Source organism: Meles meles, chromosome 21, assembly GCF_922984935.1.
Source record: "Meles meles chromosome 21, mMelMel3.1 paternal haplotype, whole genome shotgun sequence".
Lineage (NCBI taxonomy): Eukaryota > Metazoa > Chordata > Mammalia > Carnivora > Mustelidae > Meles > Meles meles.
In genome coordinates, this window is record NC_060086.1 from 7783675 (window position 1) to 7810412 (window position 26738).

A 26738-nucleotide genomic window follows, 5' to 3' on the forward strand; every position below is an offset into this window, starting at 1 on the left:
CATGACCTGAGCTGAAGTCAAGACGCCCAACGACTGAGCTACCCAGGCACCCTGCCAAGAGGGGTTTTAAGTGAGGCAGAGGTGGGGTCTGATTTGCATTTGAGAACACAGGGACTCTGGCAGCTGGGATAGAGGACGGACTGGATGGGAAGAAGGCCCCCACTTGAGGGGTTCCTGTAACAGCCCCTGTGAGAGGAGGTGGCTCGGGTTAGGGCAGTAGTAGGGGCTGTGGGAGGAGATGCCCAGCATGACTCGGAGGAAGGTGGGTGGATAGGGAGGGTCCGATTCTGCTACATAGAGCAGGCTTCAGGGAAAGATGATGGGTTCCGTTGGGAAGTGACTAGTACGCAATGCTATCCAAGTGTAGGATTGTTGAATGCCTATATTGGACACCTGAAATTAACATAACAGTATATGCTAATTATACTGGAATTTAGATATAACACTTTGATTTAATAAATTTAATAAAAAGATAAAATTTAATAAAAAATAAAATTTAATAAGAAGAAAGAATATCCAAATGAGATGCCCAGGTTGTGGGGCATGGAAATAGAAATTTGAAGGGTTTGGCCCATGCAGATGGGCTCAGGAGGAGACCTGGAGGGAGCACCAGGAAAGCCAGGGTCCCTGTGTCTCAGGGGTCACAGAATGATGTGACCATCCAATCCGGGATGTCCAGGGTGCTCAATTCCTGGTGCTCCATGGGGCCAGAAGCCTGCAGAAAACTCATGTGAAGACGAGAAAAGAAGGCCTTCTCTTGAGTTAGGGCACGCTTCTTGACCTAGGCAGGAACCATTTCAGATAGCGAGGGGTAGGGGTTCAAGAATTCAAATCTGGAGCTGACTGCTTTCATCCATAATTTAATGGTTAGATGAAGGAGAGAGAAGCTGGTGTTGCTGGTGGCTCAGGCAGAGGGAGGATTTTATTTGTCGGAAGGAGGCTGAGGGTTGTTTAAATGCTGGGAGGAGAGGGTGGAGAGAATGGCAGGAAGAGAAGGGGACTGGGAGGGACAGGTGGGTGAGTTGAGGTGGGGGAGGAGTCAGCTGGGATGGCAGGTGGGCAGAGGGGCCTCCCAGGGAAAAGCAGGGAGGTTCCTGGGAACCTCTTTCTCAGAGAAGGAGAAGCTGAAGTCATTTGCTGAATCATGAGAGGAGGAGGGGAGGAAGCTGGAGAACAGGCTGAAGGTTTGAGGAAGTCTCTGGAGATGACGGGGAAGTGAGCTAGAAAGGCTAGCCCTTTGAGGACCGGCTGGATCTAGAGGCCCCGGGCACAAGGGCCCCAGTCTGCACAGCCCTGTGGTTTTTCTCCCGCAGCTCTTGCAGTGTAAGCCTGAGCCGAGAAGGTGAAGGTCACATCACCCAGAGCAGGCCAGTGGTCAGCTATGGCCAAGGGTGTGGGGGACAGGGAGCCCCATATATCAGAGGAGTGAGTGTCCAGATGGGCCAAGGACTGGGCTAGGTAAGGGAAACAGAGGCCAGAAGGGAGTCAGGGGCTGGAGGCCTCGGGGACACTAAGGCGAGCCCGGAAGGGGAGGTGTCAGGATCGAGAGGGTGGAGTGTTGTCAATCTCAGAGGTCTCGAAAGGGCTGCAGAAAATTCTGGGGGAGAGCACATGGCTAGGGTTGAGGCTCAGGAGGTTAAGGAGGTTCCCCCAGGGGGCTCTGGAGCAAGATGCTGCATCCTGTGGATGCTGGAACCTTGAAGGAGGCAGGGCCTGGGGAAAAAGGCAAACTGCAACCAGGCCACAGGCCTCAGGAATGCCACCCAGGAACAGGCTGTTTGAGCAGAGGGATGAGTCACAGAGCTAGCGGCAAGGCCTCCCCCAGGGAAGGGGACTTGCCCAAGGCATTTGCAAGGAGTCCAGCTGGCAGGAAGAGGTCCTGAGGCTCACCAATACCAAAACCAAAACAAAAAACAAGAGATGAGAAATGATATTGACAGGCAGACACACAGCGGCAGAGACAAAGCCCCAGGGAGAAAGAGAGAGAGAGGAGAGAGGCGAGGAGTCGACAGGGAGACAGACAAGAAGACAGACCGCCTGAGGCAGAGCAGGGACGAGAAGGTGCTGAGCAAGCTGGCCGGGCGCCCATGGTTCATCCGGGAAGCTGCTGGGCTGGACCCAATCAGCGCGAGATGGATGGCCGCTTTGGGAAGGCAGAGGCCACCAGGCCGGGCAGCCGGGCTCTCTCCCACCTGCACAGCGTGTGCCGCAGAAATCCCAGCCAGCTGACCCTGTTTCCCCACAGGCAGACTGAGGAGCGTGCCCTCAGGGCTTCCTCAAGGGCAGCAGGAGGGGAGGGGAGGGCACTGCTTTGGGGAAAAGGACCACCTCCCACCCCACCCCCACACCACTCTGCCCCTCACTAGCTAAGAGGTTCCCCGGGCCACTGGGTCCCCTGCCGTCTTCAGTCCCATTTCTAAAATGAGAACCACTACCACAGCCCTCAGTGATTCTGCCCCACAGAGACAAGGGATCAGGGTAACCCGGGGCATCACAGGGGTCCTTCAGGGCCAACAAGAACTTGAGGGTAACCGCTGCCTTCTGTTCCTAGCTCCCCATGGGGACAGTTCCAAAAATCTGGCCAAGCGGTTTGGGCTGAGGGTGGTTTTGACCCCAGGTCCCGGATTTGCAGAGCTGGTCAAGATCCCACCAATTAAGGGCTCCTTTATCCAGCGCCCCTTATCTCCTGCACTTATGCTGAGTGCCAAACCCTGCTGCAACAGGGAGGTAACGGCAAGCTTCATGGTTCTGTCCTAACTATCCACGGGGCATGCTCCAGACAGTAGCGCTCAGCGGTGGGGCTGGAAGAGACGCTCCTGATCACTGAGGCCACCTGCAAACTGGCCCCATCCAGCCTCTCCACCATTCACTCAAATGTTGAATGTCTACTAGGCTTAGGAAATCTAGTAGGTGTGATGAGTCCAGGATGCAGGAAGAGGACATAGAGGGACCCATCGCCCTCTCCCCACCTATCCAAACCCCAGCTTAAATGGTCCCTCTTCCAAAAGTCTTCCCAGAACTTCTACTAGGATTGATGCCTTTTTCCTCCTCTGAGCCCACAACACTTCTCTAAGCACCCACAGTCTGGGGTCTTATACAAGATCTAGGATTGTATATGCTTTCTATTCCTAGAGATGGGTCTCCTCTCTGGGGGCAGAGCCCATATCCCATTCATCTTTGCTTTCTATGAGTCCAGCACCCCTAGCAAGGGGTGAGAGTTCAATGCATCTGTACTTCCATGTCTTTGAACTCCAGTGGAGTTCAATGATGCATAATAATTACTGTCTTTAAACCTCAATCTTTTCACTTGTAAAGTGGGGATAATAATCTTCGCTTCCCACTGTGGCCAGACGATCGAATGAAATGTTGCACGTGAAGTCTTCTGGCAAGCTAGAGGCTCTATAGCTCTGTGCAGCCATGGGCTGTTGCTAATAATATAGCAATCCTGGGGCTGGAGCTGGGCTCAGAGAGGCAGGGAGCAGGCGCCCCTCTGTCTGACAATGTGAAGGGAGTCTCTGAGCCTGAAACACCCCAAATGTGGGTAGCCAGACTACAGTGAGGAGAGAAGCCATGGGAACCCGGATACCCAGTTCCCAAGTCTGCCTCTAGTTCAAGGTGAGTGACCCTGGTCCGGGCAGTCTGCTTTCTGAACATAAGTTTCTCCATCTGCTAGGCAGGAATAAAAATTCCCGGCTGACAGCAGAGGGGAGTCAAAGCCTGGTGAGGGTTGGAATGCATAGGAGCCCCCACATCAATGTCCAAATACTGTGGAGTTGTGGGGTCACAGAGAGCTCTGAAACAGCCCCTCTGCAGACATTACCCCTTGCCTTTTACCCTGAGAGGGTCAGACAGCGGAGACTGAGCATCATTTCTGCCTCCGAGTGGTTCAGAATATTTTCTGAATGACAGAATGAATGAGTGGGGCCTGAGGAAGCATTAGAGCCCCCTGCTCATCCTGGACTCACCATCTACCACTTTCACCAAAGGCCAGACCACCCTCACTTCCCCTGCATTAATCCATCAGTCTCCAACTGGTCTCGTTGCTTCTATCTTATTAACTTACTAGCTCTCTCTTCGCCACAGGATGCCCAGAGCGATCTCTGTAAAATTCAGATCTTATTATGTCTGTCCTTTATAACCCAATAGTTAGCTTCCCAGTGCCCTCAGGATAATCTCCATAATCGTTAATGACCTACAAGGCTCTCCTCCCTTCTAAACCCACCATCTGGGTTGAACCTCTAATTCTAATCATCCGATTTTCCTCCCATTCCAATAAAGCCGGGTTCCTTTTCCTCTCCTTATAAGTTCCTTTCTTCTCAAAGCAGTTACCTGGGCTCTCGTCCCAGTATAAATTAGGGGCCCCTACGACCTGCCCCTAACTTAACACTGTTCAGTCCCATTGAATGCTCATCAGGCTTTGATGGAACTTTTGCTCTGTCTCCCGCCTGGAATACAAACTCGACCGGGGAATGGACCTAGTAGCCCAGCAATCGACCTTTTCATCCCTGCATGGCACAAGGAAGGGTCTCAGAATATTTGATGAGTAGCTGGACGAGCTGGAAGGGAAGAAAGACTGCACGGAATCTTTGAGAGTAAGGTCAAGCAGACAAGTCACACTAGGAGCAGAGGCTAGCGTCAGAGACCGAGCTGATTATCCGGCCTTGACTTTGAGAAACCACTAAGAGCCAGAGACCACCTTCCCAGCCTTGCCTACATCTCAAAAAGGTTGAGGGCCAACAGGGACCACATCCTCAGTGGGACCCAGCAACCCCATCCCTTTACTGGGGTGGGTCAACCCTCCCCTCTGAAAACAAGGGTAGAGACCCCAGCCCGCCCGATTGGTGGGCCACTCCTCTAAACTGCGAATGGCTGCACAGACTAGCAAAGGCCGTCTTCACCCCAACCTCCTGTAGGCCATTTTCGAGCTTTCCTTTCCGTCCGGGTGTGGGCCGCTCCGGGGCGCCCCGCCCAGGCTCCGGCCAGCCCCACCCCTTCAGTGATCCGGCCCAGGACGCTCCCAAAAGCCCCGTGGGGCGCGCCCGGGAGGGGCTAATTCCTGGGGAGGTGGGGTCGTTTCCTTCGCCTTAGGCTGCGTCCCACCGGCACTCCGCAGCTTGCTGTGATAGGCTGGGCCGTTCCCAGTCTGTCCAATCGGGAGGCAACCGCGGAGCTAGGGGTGGGGCTTCAGTTCCCACGCGGGGCGGGATCTTACCCGCCTCCCCTCCGCGGTCCACCGCGCCCCGCCCTGCGTCGTGGCGGTGACTCAGCAGGAAGGCGCGACCCGACTGGGCTGGAAGGGTCGAGCCTTGCCCCTCTCTCCGAGTCCAAACACTGAGCGGGTGGGGCTTGGGTGACTATCAGTGTTCTGAGATGGGAGTCCCTTCATGGGCTTGACGAATCACCCTCTGTGGCTTAGAGAAAGTCCAGATCCTTCTCTGTCCATAGTTCCTCTTCTCTGCGCAGAAGAGAAGGATCCTGGGCGGTCATGAGATACAATAGAACCAGCTGGTTAGTAGGAACAGGGTGGGGCTTTGGGGAGTTTGCTCTGGGTGCAGATCCCTAACCCTGGTTAATCAGGTTTGTGACTTTGGCCAACCCCTGAATACTTGTATGTAAAATCAGAAGGATTTCACCTTCTCAGGTTGTGAAGGTGAAATGAGAAAAATGATATAGATTCATGGGAGGCAGTAAAATTTCAATTAGGAGAGCCAGCTTTGATTAGCAAAACGAAAAGGACTATATTGGAAAACTAGTCCTGGAGGCTAGGCGGTAGACAGGATAGCAAGACAGTTCTGCATAAAAATGAACAAGAACCCAACTGAAAAATGGACAAAGGCCTTGAATAGATATTTCTCCAAAGAAGATCTATAAATAGCCAATGAATAGCCAATACGAATAGGGAAAGATACTCAACATAATGTCATTAAAAAGATGCAAATCAGGCGGGGGATGGGGAATGGGTATTAAGGCAGGCACTTGTTACGATGAGCACTGAGAGTCGTATGTCAATAACGAACCACTGAATTTTTTCCTGGAACTAGTACTGCACTGTAAAACAACTAGAATTTAAATAAAAATTTGAAGAAAAAAAAAAGATGCAAATCAAAACCAGGAGATACCACTTCACAACCACTGGGACAGCTAAAATTTTTTGGGTTTTGTTTTAGATTTCATTTTATTATTATTATTTTTAATGGGGAGGGAGCAATAAGAAGTAGCAAGGATGTGGAGAGTTGGAACCCAGGTGCATTGCAGGTGGGAATGTGAGATGGTGCAGCCGCTGTGGGAAATAGGGTGGTGGTTCCTCAAAATGTCAGAGGTGGAATTACCACATGACTCAGGAATTCTCTTCCTAAGTACATACCCAAAAGAACTGAAAAATTCTCGGATGCTTGCACGCCAATGTGCATCGCAGCATTAGTCATAATTGCCAGAAGGTACAAACAGCCCAAGTGTCCATCAACAGATGAATGGATAAACACAATTGATTGCGTCCGTACAAAGGAATATTATTTCACCAGAAAAAGGAATGACGTCCTGATACACGCTTTAATGCAGATGAACGTTGAAAACATTATTCCAGGGGATAGAAGCCAGACACAAGGCCTCATGTTGCATGACTCTGTCTCTATGAAATGTCCAGAATAAGCAAATCCACAGAGACAGAAAGTAGATTAGTGGTTGCCAGGAGCTGAGGGAAGAGGAATGAGGAGTGCCAGCTAACGGGTGTAAGGGTTTTTGGAGGAGAAGGGGGATGAAATGTTCTGAAATTAGGTAGTGCCAAGTGCCAATGGTTGCACAACTCTGCAAATATACTAAAAAAAAAACAAAACAACAACAACAACAACAAAAAAAACCCACTAAGCTATATACTTTACAAGGGTGAACCTTATGATAACTGAATTTTATTTTAATAAAACTGTTATTCAAATAGGGGGAAAAGGGGGGCACCTGGGTGGCTCAGTTGGTTAAGCATCTACCTTCAGCTCGGGTCACGATCTCATGGTCCTGGGATCAGGTCCAACGTTGGGCTCTTTACTCAGAGGGGAACCTCTTCTCCCTCTCCCTCTCCCTCTGCCACGCCCCCTGCTTGTGCTCTCTCCATCTCTTGCCTCTCTTAAATAAATAAACAAAAATCTTAGGGAAAAAAAAAGAAAAGAAAAGAAAGCAATGAGCAAAAATGTGGCAGTCAGAGGGCTTGCAAAATGGGGAGGAGAAGGAAAGAGGTAATAGGAGAAAGGGAGGGTCCCAGCACTAGCATAGGCTGTTAGGGCTAGAGTAGAGAAAAATTAGTGAAAACTATCCGGAAATGTTAATGGGGGGGGGGGCAGTGGTGGTGTGTATGAATATACAAGGGCTTTGTAAAAACAAAGTATCTAGGGCACCTGGGTGGCTCAGTCAGTTACATCTCTGCCTTTGGCTCAGGTCATGATCTCAGGGTCCTGGGATCGAGCCCTGCATCGGGCTCCCTCCTCAGCAGGGAGTCTGCTTCTTCCCTCTGCCTCTCCTCCTACTTGTGATCTCTCTCTCTCAAATAAATTTTAAAAATCTTAAAAAAAAAACCCCACAAAGTATCTAATTTTCAATTTTCAGCTCTTCATTGGGCCTTTGCTCCAAATCACCAGCCAAGTGTGTCATGGGTACAGTCCAGAATTGGTGAAACCAGGAATGAAGGGCTTAGTTAGTGAACAAGAGAAAGGAGAATCACAGGGGAGGCAAAAGCAGATAAACGATTCAGAGAGTCAGGTGCCTGTGTGGCGCGCAGTCAATTGAACATCCAAACCTTGGTTTTGGCTCAGGTCATGATCTTGTGGTTGTGGGGTCAAGCCCCACTCAGGGCTTTGAACTCAGTGCAGAGACTGCTTAAGATTCTCTCTCTCCCTTCCCCCTCCCCGCTCGTGCTCTCTCTTGCTCTCAAATAAATGAATAAATCGAAGGAAGGAAAGGGAAAGGAAAGAAAGGAGAGGGAGAAAGGAATGCAAGCAAGCAAGCAAAAGTCAGCAAACGTCAGAAGTGCTCGGCAGAGTCCAAGCTTCTGAAGAATTCCTGGAGTTTTTGGTAGGGATTCTGGGTATCCTTACTATAATGGGAAATACCCAGCTGGCTTGATTCATTCATTCTTTCTTTTCTTTTCTTTCTTTCTTTCTCTCTTTCTTTCTTTCTTTCTTTCTTTCTTTCTTTTCTTTCTTTCTTTCTTTCTTTCTTTCTTTTTCTTCCGAGTGCCAGTGTGTGGATGGAGGGTGGGGCAGAGGGAGGAGAATCCCAAGCAGGCTCCACACCCAGCTTGGAGTCTGAGCTTGATGTCAAGACCCTGAGATCATGACCTGAGCCAAAACCAAGAGTCAGATGCTCAACCAACTGAACCACCCAGGCACCCCGGTGACTGGGTCCTTTTAAGTAAATTTGAAGAGGCAGGGCGCACTCAGAAAGTTGGAAGAGGTGGAAGATATTCAAGAGACTGACATTTCCCAATGGATTCCCATTGTCCTTAGAATAAAACTCCCCACAACTTAGAAAGCCCCAAGTGTCTGGCCCTTCCGGCCAAGCTAAATCCCCACTGAAGGACTTAGAATGTTCCTCCCCAAAATCTTTCCGTGGCCAAAAGGTTCATGGCCACCTCCCTCTCATTACTGAGGCCCAACTCAAGCCTCATCTCCTCGGGGACCTTCCCTGGCCACCCAGTCCCTACCACAACACCCGCTTTATGTTCTTTAGAACACTAATCACTAGCTCAAATTCTCTATGGATATGCTCTATGGATATGGACTATGGATATGCTCAGTGGCTTATCATTGGTCTCTTCTCCTCTTGAAGGTCATCTCTGTGCCTTGCAAACAGGAAGCTGGTGCGGGTCTCTTCTTGCTCTGGAGCCCCAGAGCCTGGCCCTGCACATAAGGGCTTCAGAAATATTTGCTCATGTCCTTCACTCACCTGACAACTAGTATTTGACCAGCCGCTGTGCATGGCATCCTGTGCACGAAGCTGGGCATGACAGCTCCAGCCACAGCCCTCAAAGGCCCTCTGAGCTAGTAGAAGAGACAGCCAAGTCAGCAGTCTCTGCAGGGGTGAGTGCTGTCCCTGGGGAGGTACAGAGTATGAGGCTGGCTGTGCCTCATCCACACTGGGAGGAGGAGGCATCAGAGAGGGCGTTCTGGAGAAAAGGAAAGCTAAGACATGAGGCTAAATTAGAGTTGACTCAGGGGAAGGAGGGGAGAGGGTGACGTGTAGCTCAGGCAGAGAGAACAGCGTGTGCAGAGGCCTGGTGGGAAGGGAGCCCAGACATTAGAGGAATTGAAAGTAGTTCAGTCTGGCAAGAACCTGGCAGCAAGTGGCAAGAGATGATGCTGGAAACACAGGCAGAGCCAGGCTGGAGAGGACCTTGCAAATTGAGCTAAGGAGTTGAGGAAGAGCACTGGGGAGCCATGGGAGGTGTTTGAGCAGGGTAGTGGCAGTGTTAGGTTTGTAAACAGCCCACTGTTCTTGTGGTGTGGGGACTGGGCTGGAGAGAGGGAGCCAGTGAAGAAGCCAGGGTGAGAAATGTGGGATGGAGAGAAGTGAGCAGATTCTAGCAAGGTTTGGGAGATAGAATTAGTAGCGTTTGGTGACTAATTAGTTCTGGGGGGTGGGGATTGCTGGGGATAACACCCAGGTTCCTGGCTTAAGCTAGTGATTGGTAGCGTTACTTACCAAACAGGGAAACCCAGGTTTACGTACAGTTGACAAAAGTTCTGAGTGGGACAGGCTGAGTTTCGGGAAAGCCTGTCCCACTCAGGGACAGCAAGTCAACAAGCGATTATCATGTGAGTTTTCCCAGGGCATAAGCACTGTCTTATTTATCTGTGTGCTCCCAGTCAGCAGGCCCTGGCCCCACAGAACATTAAAAAGGACCCACGACAGGGGCACCTGGGTGTCTCAGTGGGTGAAAGCCTCTGCCTTTGGCTCAGGTCATGATCCCAGGGTCCTAGGATCGAGCCCCGCATCAGGCTCTCTACTCAGAGGGGAGCCTCCTTCACCCCTCTCTCTCTGCCTGCCTCTCTGCCTACTTGTGATCTTTGTCTGTCAAATAAATAAATAAAATCTTTAAAAAAAAAAAAGGACCCACGACAGAGTCATAGCAACAGTGCTAGCCTTGATAACTGGGTGGAAAACAGGTCTCAGATAAACCCCATAGGCCAGGGGCGCCTGGATGGTTCAGTCGTTAAGCAACTGCCTTTGGCTCAGGTCATGATGCCAGGGTCCTGGGATCCAGCCATGCATCAGGCTCCCTGCTCAGCAAGAAGCCTGCTTCTCCCTTTCCCTCTGCTCCTCCCTCCCCCAACTCATGCTCGCTCTCTTTCTCTCAAATGAATAAATAAAATCTTAAAAAAAAAAAAAAAAGGACGATAATGCTTCCACAGGGCTGCTTTGAGAGTTGACAGAATGTTGATGAAAGCAGTTTGTTTAGATGGGTAAGAGGGGTCCAGGGATGGGAAGCTGTGATACTTCTCAGGACGAGGGAGGGGCACCCCTGAATGTGGGTGTGGCCAGAGGGGCTGAGCAGAACCTGAGTGCGGGGCATGCGCTCAGCTCTGGGGGTTTCAGGCTGGCAGGAGGGTCTCCGTCCCTCTGCCTGGACTCCCTGGGTCAAGTATTTTTGTTCCTTTCATTGCTTGGGTCCTCATCCTTCCAATGACACAGTGGGTCTCAGAGCTCCCTGACAAATGGAGACAAAGCCATTCCTGCCAAGTGCTGATGGACTGTGGAGCTCAAGTGTCTGCCTCGCTCCTTGGCTGGGAACCCAGGTCTGTAGCCCGTGGGAGGCAGAATAATGCCCTCCCCTACTCTCCTCCCCCAAGATGTCCCTGTCCTAATCCCTGGAGCTCCCGAATGGGTTACTTTACAGGGCTAAAGAGATTTTGCAGAGGGGATTAAGTTAAAGACTTTGAGATGGGGGAGTATCCTGGATGATCCAGGGCCTCCCATAATCACAATGGGCTTCAGAGGATGGAAGAAGGAGGCAGGAGCATCAGGAAAGGAGATGAGGTGATGGAACCAGAGGTCGGAGTGATGCATTCACTTGCTGGCTGCAAGGAGGTCATGGAGCGGGTATGGGATGTGGACAGCCTGGAAAGTTAAGGAAATAGATTCTCCGGAAAGAACACCAACCTGCCCATCCATACCTTGAGCTTAGCGCAAGGAGACCCACTTCAAACTGGTGACCTAAGAAACCGTAGGATAGGGGCGCCTAGGTAGCTGTCGGCTGAGCATCCGACTCTTGATTTCAGCTCAGGTCATGGTCTCAGGGTCCTTCAACTGAGCCCCGAGTGGGTCTCCACAGTGGGCGAGGAGTCTGCTTCTCCCTCCCCCTCTGCTCTTCTCCCCGCTCACTCTCTCAAATAAATAAAACCTTAGTGGGGGGGGAGCTTTATAGGATAATAAATTTGTGTTGTTTTAAGCCATTCCATTTATGATAGCAGGGTACTGCAGCCATCCAAAAGCAAAGAGCCTGCGGGCCAGACATGGAAGACAGAGGCTTGACCACGACAGTTGCTTTTTACTCACTCTGAGCCTGAGAGGGGCTCTGGCAAGATCCCCCTCTTCTCTCTGCCCCTAGAGCTCTGGGTGAGCTGCCCCAGGAGCAGCCCCTGGGAATGCCCCTGTGCTGCTCTGCTCTCATCAACCTGCCTCTTCTCGAGTTTTGCTTCTAGTGACCCTGCCCATCTTGCAATGTGTCTTGGAGCAGACCCTTTCCTTCAGTGGAAAAATTTCTCTATATGCAAAAGAAAGGCAGAGATGGGTTCGGAGACCCTATGGGGCCTCCCAGGCCTTGTATCATGAGTCAGCATTTCCAAGATGTGGGGCCCTGCTGAAGCTCTCCGGGATGCTTTTGAACTACCCTCCGTTCCCAAGCCAGTTTTCTCCAGAGTCCTAACCAGTCTTTCCTGCTGCTACAAATGATGCACTTGTACCCACAAGTTAAAAGATGGGGGGGCAATGCTTTATTGACTTGGCACCTATGAACAGGTGGCTACAGGCCCCCAGGGTTCTTTTTTGCTGCAAAGTGGGGGCTCTGTGGTGGGGGCAGCATAAATCAGAGATGCTGGTTCCAGCTGCTCGGAGGGGCCACTGTCCCTGCTTTGGCCCCTCCAGTCCCCTTGTCCAGCCAAGCACCATCTGAGACTGGGCCCTCTTGGAGAAGGCCAGGGCAATGACCGGGGTTCTTTTGCAGCCCCAGACAGTCAAAGGTAAGAGCTGTGGGCCTCTCTTGCCTTCCCTCTTCTTGGGGAATCCCAATATGGGTGGGGATAAGGGAGATACCCCATTTACAGAGAGCCCCTGAGCCTCCTGAACCAGGGTCCAGGAAGTTGCTATAACAGGAGCCCCACCAAAGAAGAGAGTTAAGTCATTCCCTTCCCCCCAGTTTATGTTTTGGCTGTGCAGAAAGTGGGAGCTCTCACTGAACAGGGCCCATGGTAGTTGATGACAGGTGAGGTCACACAGGAAGTCGATGGGTAGAGTCAGGCTCTAGGCTCCTCCAGGCAGGACCATACTGTCTGAGTGGGTTCTCTCCCAGGCAAGATGGGGGAAGGGTAGGGTGAACTGAAGTTGTCACAGGAGGAGGGCTTCCTGGAGGAAGAGGGAGAAGCCACAGCAGGCTCCCAGAAGAGATGGTCTGCAGAAGGGGCTGGCTCACAGTGACCGGCACAGGACACTGGCGTCCTCACTGTGGTCACAGTTGTGGGCATCCCAGCGTATGTGAGAACAGAGCAGAAGAGCACTCTCATCCCCTCGGCATTTGACATTGTCCAGGAGGATAGGGCCTCGGCCTGGGCCAAAGTGGGCCTCGCCAGGGGCTGCCAGGGCCTGGCCACAGCCCAGCTGGCGGCACAGGACAGTGGCTGCCCGCAGGTCCCAGGCGTCATCGCAAACAGTGCCCCACCGTTGCCCTAGGAAGAGTTCTACACGCCCCTCACATGGGTGGGCTCCGTTGACCAGACGCAGGTGCCCTGTGGAGACAAGGATCAGGGCTTGCAGGGGCTGGCCCATGCCAGGCCATGAAGGGGTAGACAGAAGAGGCAAATGATGGTGGTCTGAGACACAGCATTGTTCTCGGGGCTGATGGATAAGGGCAGACAAAGCAGATTAAAACAGGTTGGGGCAGCAGCCCAGACTCAGTCTCTGGACTGGAAGAGCATGCCTCAGCCTTTGTGGGGTGCTGTGCACATCCTGAGTGCTCCATGTCTGTTCTTAGTCCTCTGTTCATAATCCCAGACCCTAAGTCCCATTGCTGCTCTCTGGAGGCTGTGATTGTGTCCCCTGAAGGTCATCACTCCACTCACTCACAGGTTTAAAAGTGAATCCTTTCATTTCTCTCTTCAGGAAGGAGCCACATTCCCTTATTTTGGTTCCTGACCCTAGGAATCCCGAAGATTGCTCCCTTAAAACCCCCCTACCTCTTTTTGGACACCATATCCCTATTAATGAAAACAGAGACTAGCACAGAACAAAGATTCTCGAACCTGGTGCAAATCTGTTGAACTGTGTAACCTCAGGCTATGCTCTCCCTGGATTCTGGTCCTTCCTATCCTGATGCCTCTACTTCCATCTTTAGGGCTGTGAGCACCTACCGTCCCTTGGCCGAGGAGTGGGTACCCGGGTGGTCTCAGAACTATCCTGCTGGACTTGCATTCCCAGCTCCTCTGGGCCTGGCTCAGCAAGGACAAAGAAAAAGAAAGAGGTGGCCGTCACATTAGGGAACACGTTCCTTGAGGCCAGCTTACCTCCTGGTCTCCCAAGGGAAGCCCGATTTAGGGGTAGAGAAAAGTTGTCCTGAAGGACAACTGCTCTCTGCCACTTGGATCAGAAATGGGGTTTGCTGGCCGCCTGGGAGGCTCAGTCGGGCTCTCGGTTTCCACTGGGGTCAGGATCTCAGGGTCGGGGTGGGTCTCCCCACTCTCTCTCCCCTCTGCCTGTTCCCCCCTGCTCATGCTCTCTCTCTCTCAAATCAATAAATGAGGATTGTTTTTTGTTGTTGTTGTTTTGTTTTTACCCTGGGACCCAAAGCAGAAGCCTTTGAAGCTACCCCATTGCGGTCAAAGTTATTAGGCCCAGGGCACCAAAAGAGGGTGAAGTTATCAATTTCCACCCCAATGAATGAATACAAGCATTTAAAAATAGGTCAGACTCTACAAACACCCCTTTCCACTGATTCCTCCCGAAGGTCAGACGCTTGCTCCCAGAAGGCTGATGAACTCTCTCTGCTTACTAGAGCTTTGTGGGTCCTTGACTCAGCAGAGCCGAAGTACCGCGGACCCTGCCTTAACACAGATTTCCAGACTTTGTCCCGGGCTTTCCGCCTCTCACCACCCGCCCGCCCCGCCCTGCCGCAGAGCGCACGCCCTCACCAAGCCCCACCCCAGTCCCACTGCAGAGGGCGCTCCCTTCCCGACTCCGCCCGCGCCGCGCAGCCGCAGAGCGCGTCGATGGTCGGGCTCCGCCTCCCTCTGCGCAGTGCGCGCGTCCTCTCCGGTCCCGCTCACGCTGCCGTGCTGCAGACAGCCCCCACGCCTGACCCCGCCCATTCTCTACAGCCCGCCTTGTCCCTCCTGCGCTGCAGTACGCGCCTGCGCGCGGCCCCGCCCATTCCGCGGAGGCCGTGCTGCGCGGCCGAGGCCGTGCTGCGCGGCCCCGCCCGCGCCGAAGTAAGTGCCTCTGCTCGGTCCCGCGGCGGCTTTACCTGAGCAGAGCGCCCCGGCGTCTTCGTGGTGGCCGCAGTTGTGCTGACCCCAGCCCAGATGAAAGCAGTCGCTCAGGCGGGCCTCCGTTCCGGCGCAGCCCACGTTGTCCAGCAGCACCGGGCCGCGCCCGTAGCCGAAGTGGCCGAGGCCGGTGGCGCCCAACGCAGGCCCGCAGCCCGCCTCGCGGCAGGCCACGCGCGCATCCGCGAAGTCCCAGTCATCGTCGCACACGGTGCCCCAGCCCCCGGCGTACATCACCTCCACGCGGCCGCGGCACGGGCCCGGGCCGCCCACCAGCCGCAGCCGCCCGCCTGCGGGGCGCACAGGCCCGCGGCCATAGGGGCTGGGCTGCGGTCTCTGGTTTCCAGAGCCCCAGCCCCACCCTCGCCCACCCTCCCCAGAACCCTGGCTCTGCCACTTACTTTTCTTCCCCGCGGCCCAGGTAGCGGTGGTGAACAGTGCCATCTCCCTGGAAGGCAGGGCACCAACTCCTGTAGCTGCAGAGACAGGGTATCTAGAGCACTTGAAGGGGACAAAGAGGCCTTCTGGCCTGCAGCAGGGCACAGGGACGCCTACGAGATCCCCTAGCTTTACCACACCTGCACCCCACACGGCTTCAATCCTATTGTCGCCATGTTGGTGCCATGTCGGTCACCTGTGGTGCTTGGGAAACTTTACCGGAATGAACAGAATCCTATTTCCAGGCATTATCCTAATTTCGATCCTAATGATAGGTCCAGACCAAATCCCAAATGTGCAGGCAGCCTTCTTTCAACCTTTAGCTCAACCCTCTCAAGGCCTCTCAATTTCCACCCCCAGCACCCACCCAAATGTTACCTCAGAGCTTCAAAGCAATCCCTTACTGTCTCCTCCCACCTTGCTGAACTTTCCAGAGCTCTGGATTTCATCCTTGCTCCATCTGCTCCTCTCACCCACCTCTTCACCATCTGGCCAAAAGACCTGGTGGGCGCGCCAGGGCCCCCTTCCAGTAGATCCAGAACAGCCGTTCTAATTCCCAGCCCTGCCTACCTTGCCCCTACCATTCCAGCCTGGAAGGCTGGGCTCCTTACCTTCTGGCTTCGTGTGCCAGGCCCAGTCCTCTCTTGTGGCCAAGGGTGGTAGTGCTGTAAGAGTCGGGGGGCCCAGCACTAGAGCAGGAGAGAAGGGAGCAGGGTCAGAGGCCAAGGTTCCTGGTCAGCCTTGGGCTGTCAGGGGAGAATGGGAGGGTGTCCCTGGAGAAGACAAAAGATTTTACTTCCAGTAAAAAGCCCAGTGGGGTTCAACCCCACTGGGGTCCAAGGAGATCTGCCCTGTTTGACCGTGTATGTAATTTACTTGGGGTGCACTGTTGTACATTCCACAGTTTATAAGGGGCTTGCAAAACAAGATTCATTCCCATCCTAAAGATAAAACAGGACTAGAAAGAGCAAGGGTCATGCTGGAGACTGTGCAGAAGGTTAGCTGTGGCTTTGCCTGGGTTTGGTATGTGAATATGGGTCAGGCTCTCCCATCGGTAAACCAGGAATGACAGCCCCTGGTTTGCTGTGAGACATGGGCAAACAATTTGTATCTTGTAGACTGGAGTCCAGCTGTGAAGTGCCATTACTGGTCCTATTCTTCTTCTTTTTTTTTTTTTAAGATTTTATTTATTTATTTGACAGAGAGAGAGGTCACAAGTAGGCAGAGAGGCAGGCAGAGAGAGAGGAGAAAGCAGGCTCCCTGCAGAGCAGAGAGCCGGATGCGGGGCTCGATCCCAGGACCCTGAGATCATGACCTGAGCCGAAGGCAGCGGCTTAATCCACTGAGCCACCCAGGCGCCCCCTCTTCTTTTTTTTTTTTTTTAAGATTTTATTTATTTATTTATTTGACAGATAAAGATCACAAGTAGGCAGAGAGGCAGGTGTGGGGGTGGGGGGTGGGGTGGGAGAGCAGGCTCTCTGCTGAGCAGAGAGCGCAGGAACGGGGATCATGACCTGAGCAGAAGGCAGAGGCTTAACCCACTGAGCCACTCGGGCGCCCCTGGTCCTATTATTCTTATTTGCTCAGAAAAACTCTTAAAATAGGAGAAGGACCAGGTGGGTGAAAATGCTATTATAAGAGCTTCTAGAATCTTGATACATTGCTGGACTACAGTGAGAGAATTCAGGAGTATCTCTGGTGCAATTCTAGAGTAATATTACTTTACTCTTTAATATTCCATGAAGGGTACCTAGAAATTGCTAGAAAATTCCGGGGGCGTTCTTGGGGTGCTGCTAGATAATTCTGGAGTATTGCTGGCACAATACTGTGAAACCTACCACAAAGACTTACAGAGGCACTACTAGAGCAGTACTGAGACGGACTTTAAAAGTAATTTCGGGGTCTTCCTGGAAAGAACCCGGGAGCATTGAGGCACCCCCACCCCAGCCTTCCCCCCGGCTCGCCCAGTGCCCCGAGCCCGCCTCCGTCCCCGCCCCCGCCCCCGCCCCGAGCCACGCCCCCCAAGCCCGCACCTGCGCAGAGCGCGCCGGCGTCCTCGTGGTGGCCGCAGTTATGCACACCCCAGCCCAGGCTTAGGCAGGCTGCCAGGCGGGACTCCCCACCTTCGCAGTGTACGTTGTCCAGCAGGATGTGCCCCGTGCCATAGCCGAAGAAGGCGTTGGTGGTGGCGGCCAGGGCTGCCCCACAGCCCAGCTGGCGACAGACCACGGCAGCATCCGGCAGCCCCCAGTCGTCGTCGCACACGGTGCCCCACAGGCCGCCGTGCAGGATCTCCACCCTGCCCTGACAGGGGCCCGTGCCCCCCACCAGGCGCACGCTGCCCTCACCTGGTGGGGGGGGTGGGGACAGGGCGCATCTCCCACAGGGCTCTGCCTCGCCCGCCATCAATGCACCTGGCCTGCCGCACCTACAGCGCTTCAGGCCCCGCACGTACCCACAGCGCATGGTGCCCCAGGACCCAAAACCAAGGAGGAGCTGTTCACCCAATTTCCCCAGGGCACTGCCTCCTCACAGTCCCAGATTAGGGGAACTTTGTGGGATCAGGACAGACTGCCTTTGAGTGCGTCATTTCCTGCCTAAAACCAAACTTCCTAGCCCTGGTTCATGCTCTCATAAGCAATCCTAACCCTACAGGATATGCTGTTTCCTCACTTACTACTTCAGTGAAAGCCGCCTCACCGTTCCAGGTGCATTGCCAACAACGCTTCCTCTAGGAAGCCCTCCTTGGTCTCTGATAAAGGAGACTCACTTCCTCCTTTGGACTTCCTTTTATCTGTCCATCCTTTAGGGCACTTTGCATTTTCTCGCTCTACATCATTACGCACATTTCTGTACATCTCTGACTTTCCCATCGCATTAAGCTCCGGTATTCAGCTCTTTCACTAAACTTGTGCTGACTATTTTTACTCATCCCACAGCAATGGATTCCTCTCTCCCTCGCCAGCCTGTGAGCAGCCTGGGGGGCTGCGAGGGGCTGCATGGGGAAGGAATGACTCAGCTCACCCGGTGGTTATCCCTCTCTTCCCACCGTCAAGGGTAGATATGGGAGACTCCCCTTGGGGTTCTTAAGGCCCAGGTGATCCCCCGTGTTGCCCTTACTTACCTTTCCCGTGCTGGGGAGTTGTAGGGGGCACCCTACTCGTGAACACTTTCCTTGTTGGGGGCTGCGTGGGCAAGAATTCTGGGAAGGAAGCAGGGTGGGAGGGAGGAGGATACATGGATCTTTCTGTTCTTCATCCTCACACCCATGGTTGTCTGAGCAGCAGGGCACGGACCCCTAAGGTACCTGCCATAGGGCCTCTGGCCACACAAAGGGTCAAAGCCAGGAACCCTGGGGTATGAGAGGAGAAGGGGCCCCCTGAGTTCAGAAAGGCATACTTCAGATGACTTCTTTTAGTTCTTGGAGCAACATCCCGTTATTTGAGAACATACTGGAAATGCAAATTTCCAGGCCCCACCCCAGACCTGCAGAATCAGAAACCCACCGTCCGTGTCTTAATGAGCCCACCAGGTGATTTTCTTGGAAAACTAGAACCCTTACTCCCAAGGTCAATGCCTCTCAGGGATTTCTGCTGCAGCTCCACACCAGATGGACCTCACTGCCAGGACCGACCCCGCTTGTTTGACTTAAAAAATGGGGAGAGGCCTCTGCTGGAACCATCAAAGCCCTACACAGAAACAAGAACGCTAGTTCTCCTTCAGCCAAGATCACACCATGAAGCGGAAGGACCGCTGGGACGCTGACACCCAGGACTAGCCAATGCCACCCCTGGCGTGGCCTCCCGTGTGGAAGGCCCTTCCTTCGTCCAGCCTGCAGCCCTGCCGCCTGCCCTCCCTGGCCACAGGTCTCTGCTTACCATCGCATAGGACAGCCACGTCTTCGTAGTGGAAGCAATTGTGGACGCCCCAGCCTCGGCTGCGGCACTGGCCCAGCGCGGCTTCCTGCCCGCCACACTCCACGTTGTCCAGCAGGATGGGGCCTCGGCCTTGGCCGAAGGCCAGAGGCCGCGGCACGGGCAGCGCCAGGCCGCAGCCCAGCTGTCGACACACCACGTTGGCATCCACCACATCCCAGTCATCGTCACAGACGCTGCCCCAGGAGCCGCCGTGCAAGACCTCCAGGCGCCCCCGGCAGCGGCTCGGGCCCCCCACCAGCCTCAGCTCTGTGGAGAGGGTTGAGCTGGCACCAGGGGGATCGCAGGGCCTGATGGGCAGGACGCCCACCTTGCTGTGAAGCCGTGGGAGCCTGAGGATCAGTCCCTTTGGGGCCTCATTTCTCCCTCTCGGTCCAATGGGGAGACCAGCGCAATCCATTTGGGGGCCTCTAGCGTTACCGTGGGCTGGTTAGTCATCACTCCCCGAGGATCTGTTATAGCCTCTGAGTACGTGGGGACAGGGCAGGGTGTGGACAGGAGGGGCAGAGACACCTACCTGGAAAGGGCAGTGGGGCGGACTGTAGGGCACCGGCTGAAAACAGAACGAGGAGGAGCATTGGCCCCTCTACACCTTCCCTGGGCCTCCTGGCCCTAGGGACACAGCCTCCCCCCCCCAACCCCCCACCCCCATCCTTACCACCCCCCCTTCACTTCCCCTGCCTTCTCCAAGCTTCTCCTCTCTCTCCCCGCAACTGCCCCAGTGGGCCTCCTTGCTTCACCCTCCTCCCATTACCCCAGAGAGATCTGCCTGAAACAGGGGTCTTTTTATCCCCCTCCACTGGAAGACTCCACATTTCCCGCAGGAGTCGCCGACCCTGAGCTTTCTCTGCAAAGCCTTCTAGTACCTTCTGACCAGCTTCCCCTGACATTTTTTTTAATTATTTTTTTACATTAAATTTAATTTTTAAAAAAATTTTAAAGTAATCTTGACCCAAAGTGGGGCTGAAACTCACAACCCCGAGATCAAGAGTCATACACTATACCTGCTAAGCCAACCAGGCCCCCAGCATCCCCCTACCTCCGACTTCTTTATATCCCATCAGTCTTGTCTCTGGGCCTTTAACCCTGCAGTGTCCTCTGCTTGAACAGTTCTGCTCATTACAGCCCTGCAGCTCCTTCCAGATACAGCTCGGAACCCCCTCCTCCGGGAAGCCTTCCTGGAGCCCTCAGCTAGAAGTGCTCTCGGTTTCCTCCGCATCCCTGGGCACCAGCTACATGCCCCTTTCCGGGCCTTCTGCCTGGTGATGTGGCTGTGCCCGTCTCAGCTCAGTGTTTCCTGCCCCCCCCCCCACCCCCGCCCCAAGCCAAGGTCACTAGCTCTGCCTTAAGTGCTTTTGGGATTCATTAGGAAATCCCCCCAAACATTTACCTATACAAGACCTTCTGCTTGAGGCCTCATGTCTGTATACGCCAGGCTCTATGCTCATTTCATGTGTCTGGCTCACGAAACCATTAAGAAAACATATGAGGTGGTCGGTCGGGTTGTGCACATGGGAAAGGTCAGGTTTCATGAGTTTAGGCAACTCGCTCAAGGCCATGCAGTAAACAGGGGGTAGAGCTGGGATTCCAACCGACACAGCCACACTCTTCTTCACCACACAATTCTAGGCACATGGCCTGAGCGGCGGGGAGGTAAACAGGGACACTGGCCTGGCATGGGAAATGGAAAACCCCTAACAGCCCCTCGCTTGCATGCAGGGTATTATAGGTCCCAGACACGTTCGTGTACGTTACTTCGTAGACTCCTTACAACAGTGCTCCCAGGTGTGTACTTCTGTACCCATTTTACAGATGAAGAAACTAAGACTCGGTTTCTTCTTTTCTCAAGTTAGGATCATCCCTAGGTCATTTGGTTTATGTATTCTACCAGCTGCCTTTCGCATAGCCACTGCTGAGCCCACTCCTGTCCCTCCTTCCCTACTTCCAATGTCCCCTACCTGCCAAGACTCTGTGTAGGCTGAGTCCTCCATTTCCCCAATGCGGACCCTTAACTCAACCCTGAACAAGTGTCAGCTGGAAAGAACTTCGAAAACCACCTCACTGACAAATCATGTCCCACCATAGTTTTACAGCTGGGAAAATGGGAGAGCCAGAAAGGGGACAGGTCAGGAGTTAGGGGAGGGCACTCACCCAGGGGCAAGAGGAGGAGGAAGGACAGCGCTGGGGGGAGGGGTAAAGGGGCGTTGCTCCTGTCTCCTGGCCTCCACCCGCTGCTCCTCTCTGTCCGCTGGGGATCAATTCGCATCTCTGCTTCCCGGTGCATCCAGCCAGGGGACGGCCTTTCGGAGGGTCCCATCAAGGGGCGGTGGAGAAGTCACAGCTGGAACATCTGGAATTAAAGATCCCCAGTCACTTCCAGCTGGAAGGGGCCCAGCGAGAGCTTCAGGGGAATGTGACATTTCTGCTTGCATCTGGCATTCTGAGTGGAGACAGGAGCAGGGGCAACGGCGGGGACCGCTGGGAAGGACAGGACAGAGCACAGGACTCTAGCGAGCAGGTAGGTCTGGCGGGAGGGGTGGGTGTGTGAGAGCAAGTGGCAGGAGGCAAAGCCGGAGGGTTGCCTGGTCCCAGGCCAACACGGGTCTGGAGGTCGTGCAGAGGGCTCAGCGCATCCCAAAGCCTGGTATTGGTGCCACGGGTGGTAATCCACATAATTTTAGTGGGCGATAAAAGGATGTTTACTCTTTTCTTTTCCTTTTCTTCTGTTCTTTCTTTCTTTCAACAGTGCTTTCTATTTATGGCAAAGGCTTCTGGTTTTCCATTTACTTGGACCAATATAAAGTTCTCTTTAAAGTTAATTTAAAGGGACGCGTGACTCAGTCAGTTAAGTGTCTGCTTTCGGCTCAGGTCATGATCCCAGGACCCTGGGAGCCCTGCGTCTGGCTCCCTGCTCAGCGGGAAGCCTGCGTCTCCCTCTCCCACTCCCCCTGTGTGTGCACTCTCTCTGTCTCTCTCTCTCTGACAAATAAATAAATAAAATCTTTGAAATACATATATATACGTGTAAATAATAAAGTTAATTTAAATCAGAAGAAATGAGTCAAATTAAGGGGGGAAATCGAGGAAACATGGTTCCCATGACTCTCAAATATGCCAAAATGGTGAATGGGTGCGAGACTAGATGCCATGTGGGATGTTCTCTCCCTCTGGAGCAGGAAGCCCTTGAAGACGCTTGCTTAAGTTTTGGATTGAGGGGGCGCCTGGGTGGCTCAGTGGGTTAAAGCCTCTGCCTTTGGCTCAGGTCATGATCTCAGGGTTCTGGGATCCAGCCCCACATCTGGCTCTCTGCTCGGCAGGGAACCTGCTTCCCCCACCCCTCTGCCTCTGCCTCTCTGCCTACTTGTGATCTCTATCTGTCAAATAAATAAATTTTTTAAAAAATATTTAAAAAAAAGTTTTGGATTGAGGAGGGGCTCCTGGCCGGCTCTGTTGGAAGAGCACGTGACTTGTGATCTCAGGGTCATGAGTTTGAGCCCCATGTTGGGTGTAGAGATGACTTAAAAATAAGTAAATAAATTTGGGGGGAGGGTGTCTGGGCAGCTCAGTCGGTTAAGCCTCTGACTGTTGATTTCAGCTCAGGTCCTGGTCTTAGGGTCATGGGATCGAGTCCCACGTCAGGCTCTATGCTCAGCGCAGAGTCTCCTCGTCCCTCTCCCCATCCCCTCTCAAGAAGATGAGTGAACAAAATCTTAAATAAATAAATAAATAAACAAATAAATAAAATTTGGATCGAGGTATATAAGCCCCAAAGTGCGTAAATTGGAAGTGTAGCGCTCAGCAAACATTTGCCCCATGTAAGTGGTGTCCCGGTGAGATCCCACCTCACCCTTCCTGGCAGACTTTCCGTGGGAGTCTGATACAGTGCCTGGACAGCAGTGGGATGGCTTGTGCGGGGGAGATGGGGGTCTGGTTTAGTGGACAGGTCTGGGATGTACTGAGAGGGAGATACCTCCCAGCGGGAGAGAGCCCCCATCTCCCCCTGGCTTGGCCTCCATCCCGGCATACAAATAGTCTGGTTGGGGAAGGACTGAAAACCTATCTGCGTGTGGGCACGGGGTTTTCAATGCTCCATTCATGGGGCCCAGGACAGCCCCCAGTGGAATAATCACCTTTTGTCTTCCCTCTGCCTGACCTGGGAACAGCTGGGAGATGGGGAGTGGAGGACTGGAGGAGGGGCAGCCATGGGCCAATCTTTGCTGAGGGGCTCCATAGTGATGGAGCCTGGCCCTGCCTCACCTCCGGGACCCCAGGTGGAAGTGAGGCTTAACTGTTCCCTGCCCTCTGTGAACTGTGACTGTCTGAAGCTCTCACCCTCCCTCCCCAACCTTTATTAAAGTGCACCTTTTACCTTTATAGCTTCGCGGGGGAGGCAGACAGCATAACTTGATGCTCATCTCTACACCTACTAGCTGTGTGCCCTCACTGTCCTCATCTGTGAAATGGGCTTAGGAATACACTTCGCTCCAACCATTGTTGTTGGGTTAAAGGAGCTAAAGTTTATAAAAGGTTTAGCCCAGTGCCCAGCCCACCCTACACTTGGTACCTATTTTACTATTACTACTCTCTGTGGACCTTTGAGGGCAGAGGCAAAATCTTATCCAACGGCAGCATCTGGCACAGGGTGGGTACTCGAGAAATGTTTGTTGAACGACTGAATGAAGTTTAGGGCGGCAGAATCATAGAATGAAGCTGTCCAAAGGGGCCCGGGAGATCATCAAGGGTAATTCCACGCCTGACCAGTAGAAAACTTGCCATTTTCTCTCTCTCTCTCTCTCTCTCTCACACACACACACACACACACACACCAGCAAAAGTGAAGTAGTCATACCTGGGGGAATGAATGTTCTAGGCTCTTTCTGTCCCCTCTTCCACAGTCTTTCCAAGGTCAAATTTCAAATCACTTTTTCTGCCCCCAGGAGTTTAGGAGGGGGAAGGATTCCCCCCAAAGCAAATCAACACAGACCTTTCTTCTTCTTTTCTTTCCAGAGCTGGAAGATGAGCAGAAGCAAAGTCCCCGTCCATGGAGCTGGCTGGTGGCCCCAGCCTGTCCCCACCCGACCTCAGGGGCAGAGGGAGGCAAAGGGAGAGTGGAGGTGACCCGCACGGTCTGGAGCAGCCCCAGAGAAGGGGCACCCAGGCAGAGGAGGAGCTCCGGGGTGGGGGGACAGGCGTGGACTCTCAGGGCCAGGCAGCCCCTCCTTCCCCTTCCTCCTACCCCAGGGCTCGGGTTTCAGAAAGGCAGCTCAGCCAAGCATCCCTGAGCTCCTGCAACAGGCCCGATCCAGCCCTGACTCTGGTTGCCCCAGGGAGTCCCCTCGATCGGGCCCTGACCCACATCCCGCAGTGGGGTTGGAAACATGGCCCCAGAGTGCGTGCGATGGGCTCCCCATGCAGGTACGGCCTCTGATCTCGCTGCTCATTTGCCTTCCCGTCATTCCCCTTGACTTCTGGTGCCTTTGGAGCTTTGGGGCTTTTGTAGTTATCGGTGACGGGAATAGGCATGTGGCTTCTATAGCTTGAAGCTTCCATAATGCTTTGCTGGAACTGTGCACCTTCCCTCCCGAACCACAAACTCTCAAAGGCAGAGCGCCCCCGCAGGGCACTTCCCCAACCTGGCTGTGCACCCACATCCGCCCCGGGGAAACGTGGGGTGGGGGGGGGGGTCCTTAAAAATATATACAAATTCCTGCCCCCACCACTCTGCTATGGACATTCACAGATAGGGTCCCCCAAAAGTGTACTTCTGAAAAGCTCCTGGGGATCAAACACGTTTGGGGACCAGGGGTGTCCTTCAAAATGTTTATCCTGCAGGGCTAAGAGAGGAAAACAGAAACACAGCCCAGGCGCCTGGAAGGGCTGAATTTCCTGGCTCTGGGGCTTGATCCTGCTTCCCGTCTCTCAGAGAAAGAGAAAACTCTGCAGGGAGGTCTGCTCTCACTCTGCTCCCAAATCTGTTCGCCCTCGTGTGTCTGCACCCAGCCCTCCTTCCCTCTTGGCTCTTTCTTCCTCCCCTGGCCTGACCGAACGGCTCCCCCGCAGTCCAGACCCTGTGTCCTTCTGCCTCGTCAGGGACCTCCCTCTCTCCATCTGTGTATCTTCTCTCCCCGCTATTCAGCTGCTCTTTCCCAACTGGATTCTTTACACAAGGCTTCTGAGCATCCTCTGGTCTCTGTCATGAAAAGCAAGTGACAGGGGCTCCTGGGTGGCTCAGTGGGTTAAAGCCTCTGCCTTTGGCTCAGGTCATGGTCTCAGGGTCCTGGCGCTGAGCCCTGCATCTGGCTCTCTGCTCAGCGGGGAGCCCGCCTCCTCCTCTCTCCCTGCCTGCCTCTCTGACTACGTGTGATCTTTGTCTGTCAAATACATAAATAAAATCTTTAAAAAAAAAAAAAAAGAAGAAAAGAAAAGCAAGTGACAGAAAACCCTTTCAACCTGTTGTTGGTAGGTCCTCAGGGCAGAAATGGTCAGGCCCTAGTTTCCCTGTATGTCCCTGGCTGGAGGATGCCCCAGGAGTGACACCTTGGCTCTGATACTCAGGCCTTAGAAGGTGCTGGAACTAGAGGCTGCCCGCTGCCTGAGCTCCTCACGGATCATCAGCAAGTTCTTTTTAGCAGGGAGATCGGAGCAGGCGAGCATCGGCATGCGTGCTGCCAGGAGACACCGCGAGCCCCCCTCCTGCAGCCGGTGCGCCGTCCCTCTCCTCCCCATCACAGCCACAAAAATGCTGCGCGTACAGGCAGGTCCACCTCCTTACCTCTCCCCATGCCTGGCTTGCTCTGGTCTGCCTTCGGTGCTCACCACTCCGCTGAAGCAACTCTTCCTAAGGTCACCAGGGACCTCTGTGCCCTGAGATCCCAGGGAGGATTTTCATTCCTTGTTTTAGTTAGAATAGGAGATCTGGGGGCGCCTGGGTGGCTCAGTCAGTTATGCGTCTGCCTCTGGCTCTGGTCATGGTCCCAGGGTCCTAGGATTGAGCCAGCCCCACGTCAGGCTCCCTGCTCAGCGGGGAGCTTGCTTCTCCCTCTCCCTCTGCTCTTCTCCCTGTGGTTCTCTCTCTCTCTAATATACAAATAAGTCTTAAAAAATGAAATAAAATAGATAAATCCATAAAAGTGGGGCAACTGGCTGGCTCAGTTAAAAGAGCATGTGACTTTTTTTTTTTTTTTTTAAATACGGTAGATTTTCAAAAATCCTATCACCTAGAAGTTGAACATATATTTCCAGGTTTTAAAAAAATATTGTATTTATTTATTTGAGAGAAAGAGAGAGCAAAGGTAGAATCCCAAGCAGACTCGGCTGCTGAGCACAGAGCCCTAGCCGCGGGGCTTGATCTCACAATGCTGATATCTGGACCAGGGCCAAAAACCAAGAGTAGACTGTTCAACCGACTGTGCCACCCAGGCGCCCCCAAATGATCATTTTCTAAACGATCCTTCCTCCTCTGATAGTGTTCTACTGTAAGGAAGCTTCTTCCCTTTCATGGAAAAATATTCCCATTTTTGTGTTTTTATGCATTGTCAGAAGGATTCTTACTTTATTCTTACTTCGATGTGGAGTCCTTGTTGTCCTCATTCATTTGATGCACAGTTGTCCCCAGCTTGGCCAGTGG

The 26738-nt window shown here is 53.3% G+C and overlaps 1 protein-coding gene across 1 annotated transcript; it reads right to left on the reverse strand.

Annotated features, from left to right (window-relative positions):
• Positions 1-12643: 12643 nt before the first annotated feature.
• SSC4D (scavenger receptor cysteine rich family member with 4 domains) lies at positions 12644-21428 on the reverse strand. Its single transcript, XM_045994206.1, has 10 exons — positions 21263-21428; positions 19629-19664; positions 19055-19360; positions 18301-18378; positions 17210-17524; positions 15788-15865; positions 15140-15214; positions 14717-15028; positions 13608-13685; positions 12644-12986 (listed from the first exon to the last, which is right to left on the reverse strand). The coding sequence occupies exons 1-10, from the start codon at positions 21426-21428 to the stop codon at positions 12670-12672; spliced, it is 1761 nt and encodes a 586-aa protein (XP_045850162.1). The 3' UTR covers positions 12644-12669.
• Positions 21429-26738: the final 5310 nt, after the last annotated feature.